The 18,396-nt window shown below is 37.4% G+C and overlaps 1 protein-coding gene across 2 annotated transcripts in view; it reads right to left on the minus strand.

Moving 5' to 3' along the window:
- TBCK (TBC1 domain containing kinase) overlaps positions 1-18,396 on the minus strand; it is a 112,828-nt gene that overhangs the window by 90,689 nt on the left and 3,743 nt on the right. For both annotated transcript variants that reach the window (XM_042049700.1, XM_042049699.1), the window contains exons 2-3: positions 17,280-17,514; positions 14,772-14,844 (exon numbers count right to left, since the gene is read on the minus strand). In XM_042049700.1, coding sequence (XP_041905634.1) covers positions 14,772-14,844; positions 17,280-17,472 — 266 coding nt within the window. In that variant the 5' untranslated portion in view covers positions 17,473-17,514. The remainder of the gene's footprint in view (positions 1-14,771; positions 14,845-17,279; positions 17,515-18,396) is intronic.

An 18,396-nucleotide genomic window follows, 5' to 3' on the forward strand; every position in this document is an offset into this window, starting at 1 on the left:
TTGCTTGGTAAAAAACTTGTGCAACAGCAAAATGTGGAGGAGTATTACAGACTGATGACAGTGACTAGCCAACTATGTGACTAAACACCAAAATTAATTGCTTTATTCAACTTCATCAGCTGCTATTCATACCTGATGTAATGACAAAACTTTGTCACAAGAGTAAATAGGTAGATTTTGACAAAAGCTACACTTCAAACAAATTCTGAAACTAGTGAAACACAGAAATTCTGAAAAAAGCCATGACTAAGTTACCCTGCATGGAGCTATCCTCTAGGTCCTCACCTTTTTCCTAGGAGAGCTCTGTACTAATTTACAATAGTTGTGAATATATACTATTAAGATAAATTTTAAGCACAAAGGGAATCTGTTCTAACATATGTTCATACTGCTGTATCTTAGGTCATAGCATTTGAAAGTGATTCGCAAGGTCTTCGCAATTTGACCAAAACCTCATGGCTAATAACCACAAAACCAAACAACTATCTAGCTCCTCCCTCCCTAGCATCTCCCACCCCCAAGTTGAATACTACACCACAGCATCAGACACTATTGGCTGTGTACCTTTCCTCTCAGTCATTCTTGGGCACAGATATAAATGTGGTAAAACCATTACCTTAGAAGCCTTCAGCTTCCTTGTATATTTTTTTGCCTGCAATGCAAATACTAATAATAATGGTGGCAAACAGAATCCCCTCTCTCATTTTCTGCACAGCTTTGCAAAACAAGACATGAAAAATAAATGATGGAATATTCATGTTTCCAGTAAGGAAACAATTCCTTGTGAACAATTAGTACATCATGAGGTATTTTAGCCTAAACATTGTTTCTCTGTGTTAAAAAATAGAAGTAAATATGGCACATTGAAAAACCAAAAGTAACGATTGAAAGTGCAATTTGGTGGCCGTTTGCCGGCGGCATGCAGTGCGCTCTGCTGCCACCAGGGGGCTTCAGCCACCCATTTTTTTTCCGTGTTCTCTTGCAATTCATTAAAACCCCCCACCAGAACCCGGGATTCTTTGCTCTTTAAGATAAACCCTTCACGTCGTTACAACTATCAGGAACACACTAGTGATAACTATTTCTCCATGTGCATTCAATGCTCAGTGCTCTTAAACTCTTGATGCCACCCTGCCGGGCAGAAGCACTGAGCCAAGCACCTAACGCTGGCCCTTCAGGAGAGAGGGAACTCTGTGTAACAAACTCTGCATTGTGCTGCTGCACATCGTCTAGTTCTTATTTATTAGGGAAAATACACTGTGCGGTTACAACCCATGGGATTCGTATTTACTTGCAAAGGACCTGACAACTGCACTTACACAACTACACTTACTGCTGTTACCAGGCCCAAGAGACTTCTCTCCTTTAAACTCCCCATGGCCAAGCTCAGCAGATGTTCCCGGCCTCACTGGAGGTCACTACCAAGGCTGTCCCCTTGCTTCCATGGGTCTCTGTCCCAGTTTCTACAGCCACCGTCAACACTGCAAGCATTGCATCAGCCTTCGGCAAATGCAGACTCAAAGGCGCTGCAGACTTCAGGTTAACCTGACCTTTAAAAAACCCCCACAAATAGAAAAGAAAACAGTGTTATAAATGAGGAGGACACTTACAAAAATCCAATGTTGGTGGCAAGCTCTGAGCAGATTCAGAAACTTTTTTCCCAATTAGCTGGAAGCCTGTTTTTCAATAGACTAGCTAGTGTTGAACTACAATAAATGTAGCCTTGTTTAGCTACTGGGCCTCTCGAGCTGCAGAGGTATCAGCACCTTCCTTTAACAGGAGATGGAAGGAAAAAACCAACAGCAAAAGCACTAGAAACAACACAGGAGATAAGGTGGCCAAATGTAAGGGTGGCCAGGTTTGACACCAATCATGCCACACCATTGACCTAAGGAGAGCCATAATGACAGTTGTATGGCATGAAGCAGCCTCTTCATCTCAGGAGCTGATGATCATGGTTGTGACTTCAAATTACAGTGAAGCAAATCACTCCCCTGCTTAAGGCAATACTGTAGGATGCAGCAAGTAAAAGCATGAAAGTGTGAGATGCACTGGAGTTTTCCAGCTCTTTCAACAAGACTTGTTTTAAGGTTATGTTCCTCTCCACCAGCAAGAAAAGAAACACAAATTTCTTTGCAAAAGGAACACACATTCAAGGAGCTGTCTGCATTTTTATCCTCAGTCTGGATACCAAAAACCCTATTCAGCTATAGCCTAGTCAGCTAGGCCTCTGAAAAGGGGGTCTCTTCAAGTGAAAGGATTGCATATAGCTATAAAATCAAACTGGTTAAATTTAATGATTCTCCTGGTTTGGAGAAGAAACATAGCCATGAAAAGAGGTCATTTTGTGTTCCTTCATACCAGAGATCATGAATTAAAAGACTGTAAGGATTAAATCAATACCAGGTTTGGGGCTATAACTTGAATGTATAGAAAAGGAAGCACAAACAAGAACTGTATTCCTCCCTCAGATTCATCCTGTAAGTAGGATGAGGAAAAAAAATCTCTACAAGTTGATATGAGTAAGTTGAGCCAACAGTACAAAACTCAGCATGGTTAAGAGAGGCATGTGCATGGCATTTGTGGGTGGAGAGAGAAGGGAAGTCGACTTAAAAAGACACAAAAAGGAGGATTGTTTTATTACCTCCAGAACTTGTCAGACCAAAAGCTATACCAGACAAATGACTAATTTCCACGCTCTAATAGTACACAGGTGGCTGCATTGTGCCTTCACAAAAAACATTAACTTTTCCACTTAGCAGCCAGCCTGATCTCCAGTCTGCTGAATTCTTACTGTTAAGGACACAAAGCTATTTTCTGGAAGTTTACTTCAGGAATAATAAACCTAACCTGTCAGGAAACAGATGTTTTAGCAGAGTTTCAATCTCTTGTGGTTCTGCAAACCCACTGATGAAATAATCTGATTACTTAGGAGACTGTTGTCAGTTTTTGGATTTAGACAGGTGCGGTGAGGAAGAAAAAATTCTTAGTGCACTCACTACACTCCCTGATCTGACTGAGAAGAGCCTCTGAGCCAAGGTGGAAGTGAAAATACTAGAAGAAGTTGGCATACCCAGAGTCTTACCTTTTTCAAAAGGATCAGATTTTAGCAGAGAGAGTGGGAAAGATGGATTTATCAAGAACCAAGTAAAGACAATAAACCCTGAAAATAATTAGGGGACTGGGGAGCTAAGAGTGAGCATACTCACCCAGTAGCAACTGAGCAGTACTTGGGAAGAAACATCTAAGGAGAACTGCCCAAGCCATAGGTCAACATAAACACAAGATTAAACAAAAAAAATTGAAACATTTAGAAATCAAAACTTTATGACAAAAATGTGGTATGCTAAATTCCAGCTAAAATAACTCCAACAGTATTATCTATATATTATTCAGTTTGAGTGGTTATTTATTAACTTATTATTTGTGATTAATGGGAATGATAATGCAGCTGCTGGTAGAAGTGGGAACTGGACTCCAAGATAGGATGCTCTACATCCACCTAGGACAATTTCTTGTAACTAATTTTTTCCATTTTAGACAAAATTACTGGTCTTCCAAACCCCAAAACAGTCATACTAGCTCAGACCAAAAACTATTTGAGACCACTATCTTTTTTCAAAAAAAAAAAAAAAAAAAAAAGGCAGATGCCTAGGAGAGAGGGAATATGCAGCAAGCATATACGAAATTTTCATTGGTATTTTCCTGTCTTCTAACTTGCACTAATCCAAGCTTTTTTTCTGGGTGAAACAAAGGTTTGCTTCCTAAGCATCATGTCTTATAGTATCACCTACTAGTTCCTGTGGCAATTCACAGCCATCAAGAATTCTATTGGTAAAATGTCCCTGCTATTTCATCATTGCTTAACTCTGGAGCAGGAAAAACAGTTGTGGAAAAACGCATTTGACAGCCAGCAGCATGGTCGCTACATACACCACAGATTGCTGGAGGGAAAATCAAAACTACTTCATGCATGACACATTGAATACTTAAGAACAAGAGGACTGCAGATCACACAGCTGGAAATTGGAGATGGGTGGGTTTGGGACACTAGACTTATTAAACTGTATGATTAAAAAAATTCCAACATGAGAAAAGAAACAATGAAAAGAAGAGATAAATTTTCAGCATTCATGTCAATATCATGGAAGTTACAGGCTCACGCAACTTTCTTTTCCTCCAGTTTAAAGGAAAAATCAATGCCAACCCACACACAAACTCACTCCGTTATCTTTAAGAGAAGTGCATTCATGGTGTTAACTGGAAATACATCTTCTCCATCCTTTTTCAGTGCTACAATGGTTTATTAAGAATGAGTAATTTGGTATCTCAAAAGAGCTTCCTGTCATCTTACTGTGTCCAGTCCTACCTTCACCTAGACTACGTCATCTCCCCTTTTGATGACTGTGACCCAGGCAGAGGCAGCTATGATAGTGTAGGTAATCAGAACACAGTGATGTACCTGGACAGCAGGACAGGAGCAAAACCAACAGGCTGGAAGCAAAGTGAAGGCAGGAGCAAAATCTTGGGGAAAGGAGCAATATTTCTGGCTGTTACAAATACATTTGTGGTGTTTTTAACTGGTTATGGCCAGTTGTAAATTTCATTTCCTTTTATGCTTTTGTATCAGTCAACACAGAGCTACCAATCCAGTTTGTAGAAGGAATAAAGCTGTGCCTGGAAAGACAGTGCATGCAGTATTTAATAGACAATTCTGAGTAAGAATATTTCATGAAGTGAAATGAACAGAGGCCCCACCAGAATGTGAAAACACAGGACTGGTATCAGAAAGCAAGCCTCCTTGTAATTTACTTAACTGTACAGAGTCCTGTAATTTTGTAGGTACTAGAGATGTATATGTGGATTAGTATGAAGTCGTGTTTCTTCAGTGCAGTGGCAATTTAAGGAAAGAGGAAATAGGTAACAAAAACTGGAACCGGAATTAATTTTGACTTCTTTCAGGAAGGCAGGGTAATACCAAACAAGGTAAGATTATGTTGCCCATACCGTGTTGCTCAGTTTCTCTTTCCTCAGACTTACAGTTCATGGGTACATACTTAGTAATGCATGCTTAAGTAAGTCCTTTATTAAATCTGTGCATCTTGTTCTAACATTGTAATATTCCTGTAAAAAGTAAACTCTAGAGGAAGAGGACCTCAGCAACCAGAAGTCTCAAGAAACTTATGGCACTGATACACAGGAGCAAAAACATGGGTTCCTCTTCCAAAGCGGAGTGTCAGACAGGGTCTGCCCTGAGGAAGCACACCAGAGCAACACAAACCAGCAACATCATCAATCACTACCCATGAACTTGTGAAACTAATACACATTTGGAATCCAGGAAGGAGATTCATCACAAAAAAATTGTGTCTGTTCAAAGTGAAAGGGAACCAGGTTGTGAACAGATGTCATGTTTCTGAACTCATAAAAGTGACAGTATTTCAGTACAAGCAAAACTATAAAACAAAGAAAATGACATTTGCAGTTAGTTCCATTACTGCCAACAATGTGGATAGACTAGTTAGGAGTGGTGTGGCCAAGTGGTTCAGCAAAGGATAAAGTTTGGGTATAATCCCAGCTGAGACAATCACTATGCTGACCTCAAGAAAGCCATCTGACCTCCTTATTCCTCAATCAACCAGCTGGAAAACTGGATAAAAAGCAGAACCGGGTTGAAAACCAGATGTGCAGATAAATTGCGTCTTCCTGGGTAAATAAATTACAAAATACCCTATATAGAACATAAAGAGTTTGATGCAGGTGGGAATGGTTTATTTAGCACTTTATTATGTGTTTGATTAAAAAATGGCTCTGGGGACCAGGATTGTAAACACTGCCAATTTACTTGGAAATGCATTCACATTATCAGAATGAAATTAACTGGAAGGGAATGCAACAAACAGAGAGTAAGACACACACACAAAAAAAGAATTTTATAGACAAAGTCCTCAGAAGTCTCTAACTCATGGACAAGGTTATTTCACACAGGATATCTTCAACAAGTTTATATTGCTCACCTGAGGAAACTCAGAAAGTCCTTTCATTCCGTTTTTAAAGTTCTAAGGTGCAAGTATGACTTTAAAAGCAACACAGATGATGTTACACTTCTATGAAGGTCTCAACTTGTATGATAAAAGTCCATAAAACAACAGATGAAGGCACATCTTCATATATATAGAAGAACAATTTCATATATAGAGCAGATTGAATACAAAATTTTTTATCAGACAGGTGATTTTTCAGATCATTATCACTCTGAATGAATTAAGTCATAAGCCAAAAATTTTCAAACACTGCGCCTTGAATTCCTTTAAGACATCCAGCATTCATCCCAAAAAATGGGAGAGCAAATGAACAAGGTAGTTTTGAAAAGCAGAGTACACGTTATAAAGCATTATTTTAATGAAACTTCTAGTGCCATCCTGTTTAATGCACAGAACAGGAATGACAGTCCATATTCCCAGTTTTTGATCTTGCCCCTGATTAACTTCTAAGAAGTTTTTTTTGCATCTTAGCCGCAGCTGGCTCATATGTAAAACATGTAATAGTGATACTTTTTACATTGGACCAAAAAGTGCAATGAAATAAATTATTTCAACTACTAGATACAAAGATTAGGTAAAGTAGCCCTGATTTAAAACCCCATCAGAGACTCTGCATTCTTAACACTGACTATACGCTCTGAGTAACATAATAGAACTAGATACACAGTGATGGGTCCCTAAACTCATTATACAAAGAGATAGATTCCCTCATTCTTATTGTGGTACCCTAGGTGGATCAGAAAAACCTGACCAATGAAAAATTTTAAAAGAAAAGCTGAAAATGAAGTGAAATTATTGATGCAGTTAATGTTGTTGCAGCTGCGGGGCAGTATGAACTGAACTGACAGCTCTAGAAATCATAACTTAGCTGACAGTAAATAATGCTGTCCTTGCAGTCAGAGAGGATTGATTTTTTTAAAATTAATTTCTGCAGGCATCTCTATGAGAGGATTAAGCATTATTAACAAGCCGCTTTCCTAATTAAACCCCTTCTCCCCCATCTTACAAATTTGCAACAGAACTTTCAGAGCTATGAACAAATCTTGCAACACTGCAGAGATCTTTCCCCAAAGCCAGGCACTCTATGTAAATTAGATTTTGCAACAGTGTTACTTCAACAAATAACTTGACCATGCCATATCTAAAAAGAAAAAAAAATCTAAATATTTAAGGTGAAATGCCTACCTAGGTATGTTTTAGTGTTAGCTCAAAAAATCTGGATCCCTATATCAATGGTACAGACGCTGCTAAAAAGTGAAATAGAACAGAAAGTTTCAAAAGAAGAACAGCCTGCAAATTCAAGTGATCAAAGGGACTTTACAACTAGGCCAATAAGCAATGGTGCTGTTAGGAATTTCATAGCTAACAACTAATCTTGCAAAAGCCATTAGGGAGTGCATCACTTTGATCTATAAACCAGTACATGTCATCACAACAGGCAGAAAACACCTATCTAGAGAGGTAACCATAAAGTTACATGTAGACCAAGCAGATGCCTGTGACTATAAATTAGAAATTTATCAATCAGCATACAATTAAGACCAAATTTTCTTGAAAGTGACATGAGAAATGCGATCACCAAAGGGGAAAATACAGAGGGATACAGCTGCATGTAGGAGAAATCCACACACCAAAATTTACCAGACTAAAGGGCAAGAGAAGCAGAACCAACTGTAAATATGCAGGACTACTCCCAAATACATAGGTAGGATGGCTGGCAAAACATAAAACAAGAAGTACTGGAAATACAGGAAATCACACTTTTGCAGGGGCTGGACAGTGCTGATTACATAAAAATATCAGGCATTAGACAAGCACAGAAGAAAGACCAGTTCATGCTTGACTTGAAGAGCTCTCAAGCTTTACCACCTTGACTTCGAAGAACCACCAAGGGCCATAGCTGCCTCTGCTGACTGTACAGCACCAGCTCTGTGGTATTGGATACTCACAGCTAATTTACAGTAAGTATCAGTTTTGTGTATACAGTGACGAGTAACAATATGCATGAGCTAACCTTTAGCAAGATGTGTACTGCTAATGAATGAAATCAGCATTTTAAACCTTAAAATAGCCTGATCTGCCAGCCTTCTAAACACTCCCATCACAACAATGTCCAATGCCCTGGTACCTATCTAGTTATACACCCAAGAAGAGAATATCCATATGCACAGAAGAAACAAGTCTGAAACCACAATGACGTTAGAGATGCTTGCAAGCATATCAATGCATCTAAATAAACCAGCTGTCTGATCTCTAATTAGTGACAAACGCTCCCTTGAAGACATTGCTCAGTAGTCCAAAAGCAAGAACTAGCACTTTAGAAAATAAAATCCCTTTCTAGAAGGATGCACAATAAAGTAAGTCTTACAAGTGTTCACTCTTCCTTTTTTTTTTCCTTTCTAAAAGCAGGATGAAGTGTCAAACACTGTATTTTGTTAGAATAACCATATACTAACCACATCTTGTTCTCACAGTCTACAGCAATTTTTATGCTAAGCACAACTATCATAAATCAACATTAAGATTAATAACGTACTTTAAATCCCCTAAGATTTGCACAGGACAAGTTTGACATATGGTTTTTCAGCCATTAGCTCATTAGTAGTAATTTGCTCATTAATGCAGAATGGAATTTTAACATGATCCTTACACAATTCCTTGCAGAAATATCTTTGCAGGATGAAGCCACCCTCCCACTGAGGATGGTGTTTTGTCTGTTTGAAACTCAACATCCTCTTTCACTAGAAACTGTAGACTCAAAACTCTCCAGTACTTTTGTTCTCAATTAACTCAGCATAACTCATCTTCAGCTCAAGATCTTTAATACTGCTTTTAGCACGGAAATCTGTATGAAGTGTCTACAAGAAACTACAGAAAAAGCATAGTTGAACAAAAGGTTGAAATAATCATACTTTTTCCCCCATCTACAGACTTTATATTGTCATGGTCTAAGCCCAGCCGGAAATTAATCACCACGCAGCCATTCTCTCAACCTCCCTCTCTCCCCCCCACCTCAGTGGATTGGGAAGAAGAATCAAAGTAAAGCTTGTAGGTTGAGATAAGATTAGTGTCATAATTGAGAATAAAGTAAAATACAGTAATAATGGTAAATGATAATAATATTTGTAATAAAAAGGGAAAAACTAGCGATGCACAGTGCAGTTGCTCCCCACGCACTGACCGATGCCAGAGCCCCTTCCCAGACCCAGGCTGGCCGCCCGTCCACGTAACCCCCAGCTGATGTGCTGGGCACGACGTGCTGTGGAAGATCCCACGGGTCAGTTTGGGTCACCTGTCCCAGCTCTGCTCCCTCTCAGTTTCTTTTGTGTACCTCCTCACTGGCAGAGCATGAGCCAAGGAAAGATGTCCTTGACTCAGGATAAACATGACTTAGTAAAAAACCAAAACATCAGTGTGTCATCAACACCATTCTCATTCCAAATCCAAAACACGGCACTGTAACAGCTACTGAAAGGAAAATAACTGTACCCTAGCTGAAACCAGGACAAGAATATACAGCTATCATATCTACATTTTAATAGCAAGAGGCAGAGACTTTCATAACCTCAAAGAGTAGGATTCTTCTCTTTCCTTTTTTTTCCTGGAAAAGAAGAAGATAAGAAACAAGTGTGCACTCCCTGTTATGTTTCACATGTAAGGAAGAAACATGTGTGTTCTGAAAAGTCTTTGTGCTGCCATCAAACAGTGCAGCCAACTATACAGGCAAAATACCTAAAAAGATCACTCAAACATCAAGAACAACAATGTTCACCTCAAATGCCTCATGCAAGCTGCACCCATTTTCCATTCCAAACAACTGTCTTCTTGTGAGAGGAAAGGCAATCACAGGAGACAACCTACGCTAAAAGGAACATTACAGGAAGATTTGCAGTCAGGCTAAAAATTACTTACAGAAAAAACCCAATACTTCTATATGAAGAAAAGCATAATTGGACAATATAAAACAAGTCCAGACTAACAGATCTTTCATCATAGCTTTGCAAGTAAAGCATTATCAAGAAAGTAAATAAAAAGTCTACAGACACTAAATGCCCAAACTACAGAACTTCACACATGCTTAGGAGAAAAAAAACTTTCAGTTTATTAATGCTACTTCATTTTACTATTACATAATTTATCCTTGCCAAATTCAGCCTTATTATGATATATGGATTTCTTACGTGAAATTCCAACACAGACTTGATTCAAAGCAGAATACACTCAGCCCATGAAGCTCTGCTCATATGCAGCCCTTCAAGTCAAATCATGTAAAACCTTCAGCCCTTTGATGACTTGCACCTGTTTTAAAAATATTTTTGAGAGTGTCTGGCTACTCAGAAATTGTTTCCCCCCATCTTATAACTTCTGTACCACAGTTGCACGTCAATTTTGCCAAAAGCACACTAACAGCAATGATGGCATGAAGAACTCTAGTCCAATCAATGAACAGACAACTGTTTAATACAGCCAAATAAAATCTACTCATCCGAATCCATCAGATCATGTTTTCTCCAAACTAGTAAACAGCTGCAGACACAGTCTGCTTCCCATCAAACGTTTCATGTATAACAAACTATACCTTGTATCTCTGATGGTCCACTAGTAATTCTTCAATACCATGACTTTCAAAACATATGACAACTATATTTTATTGAAGAAAGGAATAGACTTAGACTGTCCAAGCCACAAATTGAAGACCAATCCAGAAACTGTACTGTAGGTGCCAAAAGTCTGCTGAATGTCAGTATTTGCTGGCATTTTTATTGTTATGAACACAAGTGCAGACCAACTTCTTCAAAGAAGAAACACACTTCAAGCATGACAGAAAAGGAAATGCTCACAACTCCTTTTATAACAGCACAGGAGCAGAGAAAATAATTCCTTTAACACTGTCTGGAAAAGGTATCTCAAAGGAGTAGTTGGAAATGTGTTTAAAAGATGGGGGACCTTAAGGATAAATGTACATCCCACATTCTGGTCTTTGAAATCAACAGTGCTAAAATAACTAGCAACTTGGAAAAGCTAAAATTTTGATTGCCACTACCTTTAGTGAGACTGTTAAAGTATAAAACATCAATCTGCCATAACTTTTTGTGACTTATTTTCAATTCATTCACAAGAAAAAAATCCTTGTATGTGCAAGAAGACAGGAAGCCAGCTAGACTGAGACACATTTTCAAATCTCTGAACAGCAATAAACCATGATGAGCTTAAATCAGGTATTTACTATTTTTGTGCAACCATACATATATTCCCAGCCCTTTAAACATTTAACTGAACATACTTCAGAGAGCTTATTTTGCACTAGTGTGACTATCATAAACTGAAATGAAGTGCATCCTTGCAGTGAGCACAACACCACATAGGACACCAAATCAAGAATGTACAAGCAGGAAACAATGACCCAGACTACAATCTCTCTCTGAGAGGACAATGGAGACTAGTCTGGTAAAACATGGGATATCGGTGCCTAAAATTCTTATCCTACCCTTATCATACCATATCCATGGTTGCAGCCTGAATTTCCTGTGGCACACAACTCCAAAAGAGCTCCCCTGCTGTTACTGTGATGCCCTACGGAAGCACAGTAAAGAAAATTAGGATTAATGTCGCTTTTAGAAGCATTAATTGTAGTTACAATGTCCACATGGCTATCCTCTGAAACAGAAAACACTAAAGAGCTGTATTAAATTCCTTTTCTGTACCTGGTTACCTACAGTAAGAATTGTGATGAGCCAACACTCATTTCCTCCCTTTGAGAGTTCTTGAAATTTACCTGATAGGAGTTCTAACAGCAGCAGGTGTTTATTCCAGGATCCCAAATATGCAACACTCAACGCAGAAAATAATCTGGCCATAAATTACCAAACACTTACTTGCATTAATCTTTGAAAATGAAGTTGAGCATGTTAATTTTGAGGACAATGACAAACTATCTCTGCAGTTCCTGGGGACTGCTGACATGGTATTGTTAGGTAACGAATGAATGAATTCTTGAATATATCACAAGTCCAATTTCTAGAAAATGTTTGGTGGTATGCTCAGTAAAATGACCTTCTGAACTGTGACAGAGCAGATAAAGCAAACAGTTGAAGCTCTAATTTCCAGTGTTTGATCCCTATGTGCAACTGATTTATTAGAATTAGAAAACCTGGGGAAAGTCTGAAGGTAATTGAAGAAAAAACATTGCTACATTTCTTTTTTAAAAATATAATTCATATATTAAGGAATGTATGCTACACCTGATGCATGACTTCAGCAAAGATTAACTGCAAATAACTACCAAACAGCTGTATGGCCTGTTTTCCAAAATGTATAGAAAGACAGACAGTCCATAATGTAATGTCTTGAATTTCAGGACTAACATAGTAGAAGATTTCCTGCTGATTTTACATCAGCTTGTGGTACAGGTGCAAAGGACTTAGGTTACTGGCAAGTGTAAGGGAAATTAATCTAGGAACCAGAAGAGCAGTTTCTCACATTCCATGAACAGTTTATAAAATTAATTGCAATAGCACACACATCAACTCCGGATGTGTAGCCAGCGATGCTATCACTGACCAATGCAATCAGAATTCATAAAAAAGCCAAATACTTCCTCCAATAGTAATTGATATAGACAGATCACATAACCAATAACTGGGCATTGGTCCATCCAACTTATTTCTGGAAATTTCTGGGTCTCCATAGGAACAAAAAAATCTGTTTTCATAAAAAAAACAGAAGTAAAAGGAAAACGTCAGTTTTGCAAGAAACTTCATTTGAAGTGAACATAATTTATCCTTTACCTACTACTGCAAAAGCTGTAATTTACAGTAGATGAATCACTAATGTCTCTTAAAACTATGGATACACATACAGACTATATTTTAGCCCTATACCTCAGGTGGTACAACTTCCAGAAGAAATCCCAACTGGCTCATTAAAAGAAAGACCAGATAATAGAATAATTTACTACAGTAAAAACTATCTCAAGACAAGAGGAAAAAAATAAATCCAGGCTTTGTGCAACTACTCTCAATCGAGACACTGCTCAAAGAGCTGAGCTAACACCACAAACTAAGTAACCTCCTTCAGCATGCCAAAACCCACAGTTGCATACCTTAGAAAGCTATCTAAAAAAACCTAAAAAAATCCTTCTGGATGCCACAAGAGACATGCTACTATAGAAGGGCATAATGGATGTGCATATAGACCACATCTGTTATCTGAGGAAGTCTTGTCAGAGAATCTGAGTAAGTATACTGCATCAAGCAATTCAAAGCAAATTGAAATAGCTACATGCAAGTTTTTTCCAAACAGTCTAGAAGTAAGCAAGCAGTCTGGACTATTTCTCATCTGACAGTAAGACACACATGCTCAAAGAACAGTGTGAAAACTGAATTTATAAGAATGAAAAGATCTTCTGATGCTTTAACTTCCTCTGGAACTTTGCACATTAGGAACCTGATGCAAAATTGTTTGAAGAACTATAGCATATATCACACATGAAAAACCCTTTACGCCTAACTACCTCTCTATCTTAAGAAAAAAATGGAAGCTAACACTCCTCAAGCTACAGCCCTCTGCAACACACACTGTCATACAAGTTCAAGTTCACAAAATGCTAACACAAACACAAGGCATTTAGATGTATCTCTGCCAGACATTGTTAGCATTCTATTTAGGGACTGCAAGGCTCAAAAGGCTAGAGATCCAGTATTATTCCATTTATACATAGCTAACTTAGGATGGACGACAGGAAGTCACAGTAGCATAGTACCTTATTGAACACAGCCCACCTGAGATGCCTCATGTTAACCAGGAAGACAAAAAAATTGTCAATTATTTTACTGAGTAATTATCATCTCTATGTTTGCATAAATATCAAGAGCGATGAAACCTAACACTTGATATAAACTTTAGAAACGAAACTGAATTTTTCTAAATGTGTTTTATATTTATGTATTTTCCGTGTTCTTAACCAGCCAGTTAGCAGGAAATGCCTTACTACCCAATGGAAATAATGTTAATCTCCTTCCACTCTTCACATTTTCTGTGTTACATATTATCTTGGACAAGATACCGCTTCTTCGTTTCAAAGATAATAGTGATAGATTTCAAAATGGCAGTTAACACTTTTTGCAACAAGCCTGACAATGAGTTTGGGTTTTTGCTTATTTCTTTAAAGATAAAGCTCAACTATTCTATACCTCTTACTATTTAAGCAAATAGTCCTGACAGCCTTTGGACTTGGTTTGGACCAAAGCCTTGCTGAAGTGACTACATAAACCCAAATTCAAATCACTTATTAGCACTCTGGCATAATATCTTGTCCACCTTCTGGATGATAAATTAGTAGATTTCTACAAATAAAAAACACACAACAAATTCCATCCATTCTGGTGGAAGTTGTATTTCATCACCTAGCAGACTTAACTTTCTAAGAATTGATGCGAAGATTCCTTATCCTGCCATAGGTCTGATTTTATTCTTAAAAAGAAACCCAAGACTACAGTATAAGTTACAATATATTTCAATTATAAGCAAGTTCCCCATAACAAAATTTCACAGAAATGAGTACTCTCTCTTTGGGTGCATATTTTGTCTGACAAACAATGTCTTTAGGTTAAACTTTAACAGAATGAAATTTATATAAACCAGTAAAGCTAAAAGATGGTCCAGAATTTTGCCACAGATGAGATGTAAAATAATGATGAGTGGATTTGAGTTAGCTTGACACCTCACCTGACAGGCTTTCTTTCTCGTAGCAAATCTTCCAGGCTCTTTTCACAGTGTTCAGCCGCCACAACCAGTCTCTCTAATTGGTAAACAAAAAAGTTAAGAGGACTGGAATCCAAATGAAACTCTGAGAGTACAGACTTCTCACTCTACCTATCTGGCAGACATTAAAGTATTTTGACATACGTTGTACAGAAAATTACACACAATTAAATGTTACAAGATGTACAACTTATTGATAACACCACTAGTTTTTATTTATGAGATACAGGAAATTATCTTTCCAGTTTCCTCATGCAAAGCACTGTCAATCCAACCATCCATGCATCCAGTAATCTCCCAACAAATATTGAAGCCCTCAGCCAATGTCAGTCAGATTTGACTGAACAGAGGTCTCAAAGATGAGCATATATAAATTTGCAGAAATCTGTGGCTGGGTTGATGAAAGAAACTCAAAGCAACCCCAGCTTTGAGAAAAGGGACTCAGGGTGAGCACAGGAGCTTCAGTCCTGATGGGCCAATGAGCACATTATGAGCTCTAGCACCTCTTGCCCAACACGAAGCTGTAGGGATCCCACATGTTCTGGACATTGATGGGCTGGCTCTGAACATAAAGGGAAAACCAAAACTACTGTTGCACTGAAGACAACAACCATGCAGTAGGGAAAGACAAAGGTATAAGATGTTACAGGGGCATGTGAGAAAACCACTAAAGAAGCTTTGCTACTTCCACTAACCCAGCAGTCAATGTTCACATTCAAAGCCAAATCAAACTAAACTATTACAAACATTTTTGTAACATGACTGTTACAGTAAGATGAAGATGGAAAATTAAGGAACACAAGTCATCACATTAAAGCTGGAAAGCTTGTTACACAACTCTGTTTCTCCTTTTTCAAATCAAAAGACCATTTAAGCTTGCTTTGGAAGGAAAAAATTTGAGATTGTCTTCTACAATGCTAACAAAGATTTGAAAAAAGTTTACTTTTACAGAAAAAAAAATCCATCAGAATGTTTTTCTTTTAATTTTATATTTCCCCCTCGGAAGTCTTTTTTGGGGGAATTCATACATCTAATTTTTTTTGCATTGTTTTCCTAGTCTGCTCTCACATTTCTCTGCAATAGTAGAAACTGACGTTTGCAAAAAAAATCTCCACAAACATTAAAATCATTAGGCATAGAACTGACACACGGAGAATTCTGTCAGTATCGAAATGACAAAATTTGCCACTAAATTTCCCATGTTATTTCAAAATTATTAGCTGCCATTCTAACCACTGTTAAAACAGAACACTCTCCTGACTTCATGGTTAGACATTTTATTTGCTATCCTTCAAGTTACTTTAACTATAAGGTTTTTTTTTTTCTCCATTTTTATAAACACACATGAATTTTCATGTGATTTACTCTTTGTTGTAAAAAAGGCCAAGTTTAATTATTATTTATTAAATGTTATGTTAGTTAATACTTCCTAATCTTTCATCCCAAACAATATTGTGAGAAAATCCCAGTTTTTGTTTCAAGAGATACTAGTAAATACAAATGAAAATTATTAAATTTTCTAGACCTCCTGACTGCGTAAGTAAAAAATTACATGTTGAGGGCAAAGGAAAACACATAAAGAACTCCCTGACCCATAGAATACTTCAGTATCTGGAGTTGGCAATATCCTAATTTTGTAAAAATCTGAAGCATTCCATCATACTGCATTCTAAAGGGAAAAAATTACTTGCTCTACTTTATGAGACCCTGTAGCTAATCAAATACATACAATGCACTTTTGTATGAGAGCATTGTTGATTTAAAAGTTAAAGGTGGCAATGACTTAAATTCTCACAGGTGTTGCAGCCTTTTTGTGGAAATTAAGTGCTGTAGTCCTGCTGAGCTTGCAACAGAATATCTAGAGCAGAAAGAAACAACTGAAGTTTTATTTGAGCTAACAATAAGTGTGATAACAGGTACTGAAAAAAATCCCAAACCTGTACTGGAACAAAGTAACCATTAGTGGGAGAAATGTTGAAGAAATCAAAAGATAATAATAATACAGGAAGCTTGCAGCCAGCACATGAGATGACAACACCAGCTGCAAATCAAGTACAAGAAACCTAACCACCACACGAAAATGTTCACAAGATGAACATGAACATGGGTTAGGAGTTCACCATCAAAAATACATGTATTTCTATATTCCACACAAAGACATGGCAGAGCAATTGAGTACAGGAATTTTAGTGAGGTATAAAAAGAAGAAAGCGCTCTTCTTTTACCAGTTAATGTAACACAAAACAGAACAGACAACCAATCTCTGCTTTGAGTCTATCAAGAAGACACAAAAGGACTAATACTGCTGGTCATAGCAAAGGTATTCAAGAATTTTGAGACTGAAAACTGGCCACTTTCTGGTGCTATGAAGGCAGTATTCTGCTCAGTCACCTTAAATTATATTGTCACCAAAAAACCCCAAAACCAAAACTACAATCATACACAAAATTTGTTTATTGAACAGATACTCACCATGTTTACCTCTGGTAATGTCAACATACTGGCAAAGTCTGGGATGGGTGATTGTTTTAAGGATTTGAAATCTCCCCAGAATTTTTATGGAGTTAGGTGTTAGAGGGAGGCCATTACTTCCACAGACATCATGTGGCAGAGCTGAGGCAAAGAAGGTGGAGGCACCCATCACAGTGTCTTTTAAAGGAAACATATTTTTCACACAATCTTAAGCTCTTCGGAGCTATTCGTGTTCCTTAAATAGAGAAAGCAGAGTAAAAATTTATCAGCAAAAGATACAGACTCAAGTTACTAGTTATTTACTAAATAATGCAATTAAAATGTTTTTCTTTTCCTCAGGAAGTCACACAGGAGAAACAGAACACTTAACAATTTGGTGTCTCGAAATTATTCTAAAGGAACAATCTTCTTCAAAGCACAAAATTCCCAGTAAAAAACTACTAAATTTATTTGTGAATCCCAACTGAGAGCAACTCCACATAGGTTGCACAAAGATCCCTACATACCAAACTTATTTACTAAGTCTATACAAATGGAAATTATGAAAGATACCTTCTATTTTAACTAATACAGTCCAACTTAAGATACAAAACAAATATAAAAGACTGATCTCATTTGTGGTTTTCCCCCCCCAAAGAAACAGACATGAGATACGTACTTTTACATTCTAATAAATATAACCATATTAAATATGAATGTATACTATTAAGGATCAAACTTTAAAAAGGAAGAAAAATCTGAAACAGCTTTGAGCACTGAAATATTTATTATATTATTTGTATTAAAAGTCTTATTTGTAAAGATTCAATACTTTCATATCTCATGAATATTTCATAGTTTTTTGCAGATGATTTATTTTACGATGTGAACAATGCACACTACAGTTAGAATTTTCCATTGGAAAGACATCAGTTGGACTGAGTGCAAGCACAAAGATTCATTGGCGTGTAGCAGGTTCCAACTGGAAACCTTTAACAGCGTATTTATAATAAGAACCCCCATTTTTTATTATTCATTAACATTCCACATTAAGAAACATCAAGTCTGCCAAATAAACTATTCAGTTTCAGAAAGAAAATATATATTATAGGTTACAGATGCAATCATAATCTTGCTT

The sequence above is a fragment of the Corvus kubaryi genome, unplaced genomic scaffold (genome assembly GCF_017639235.1).
Source record: "Corvus kubaryi isolate FWS band 111438036 unplaced genomic scaffold, C.kubaryi_AGA036_p1.0 71, whole genome shotgun sequence".
Lineage (NCBI taxonomy): Eukaryota > Metazoa > Chordata > Aves > Passeriformes > Corvidae > Corvus > Corvus kubaryi.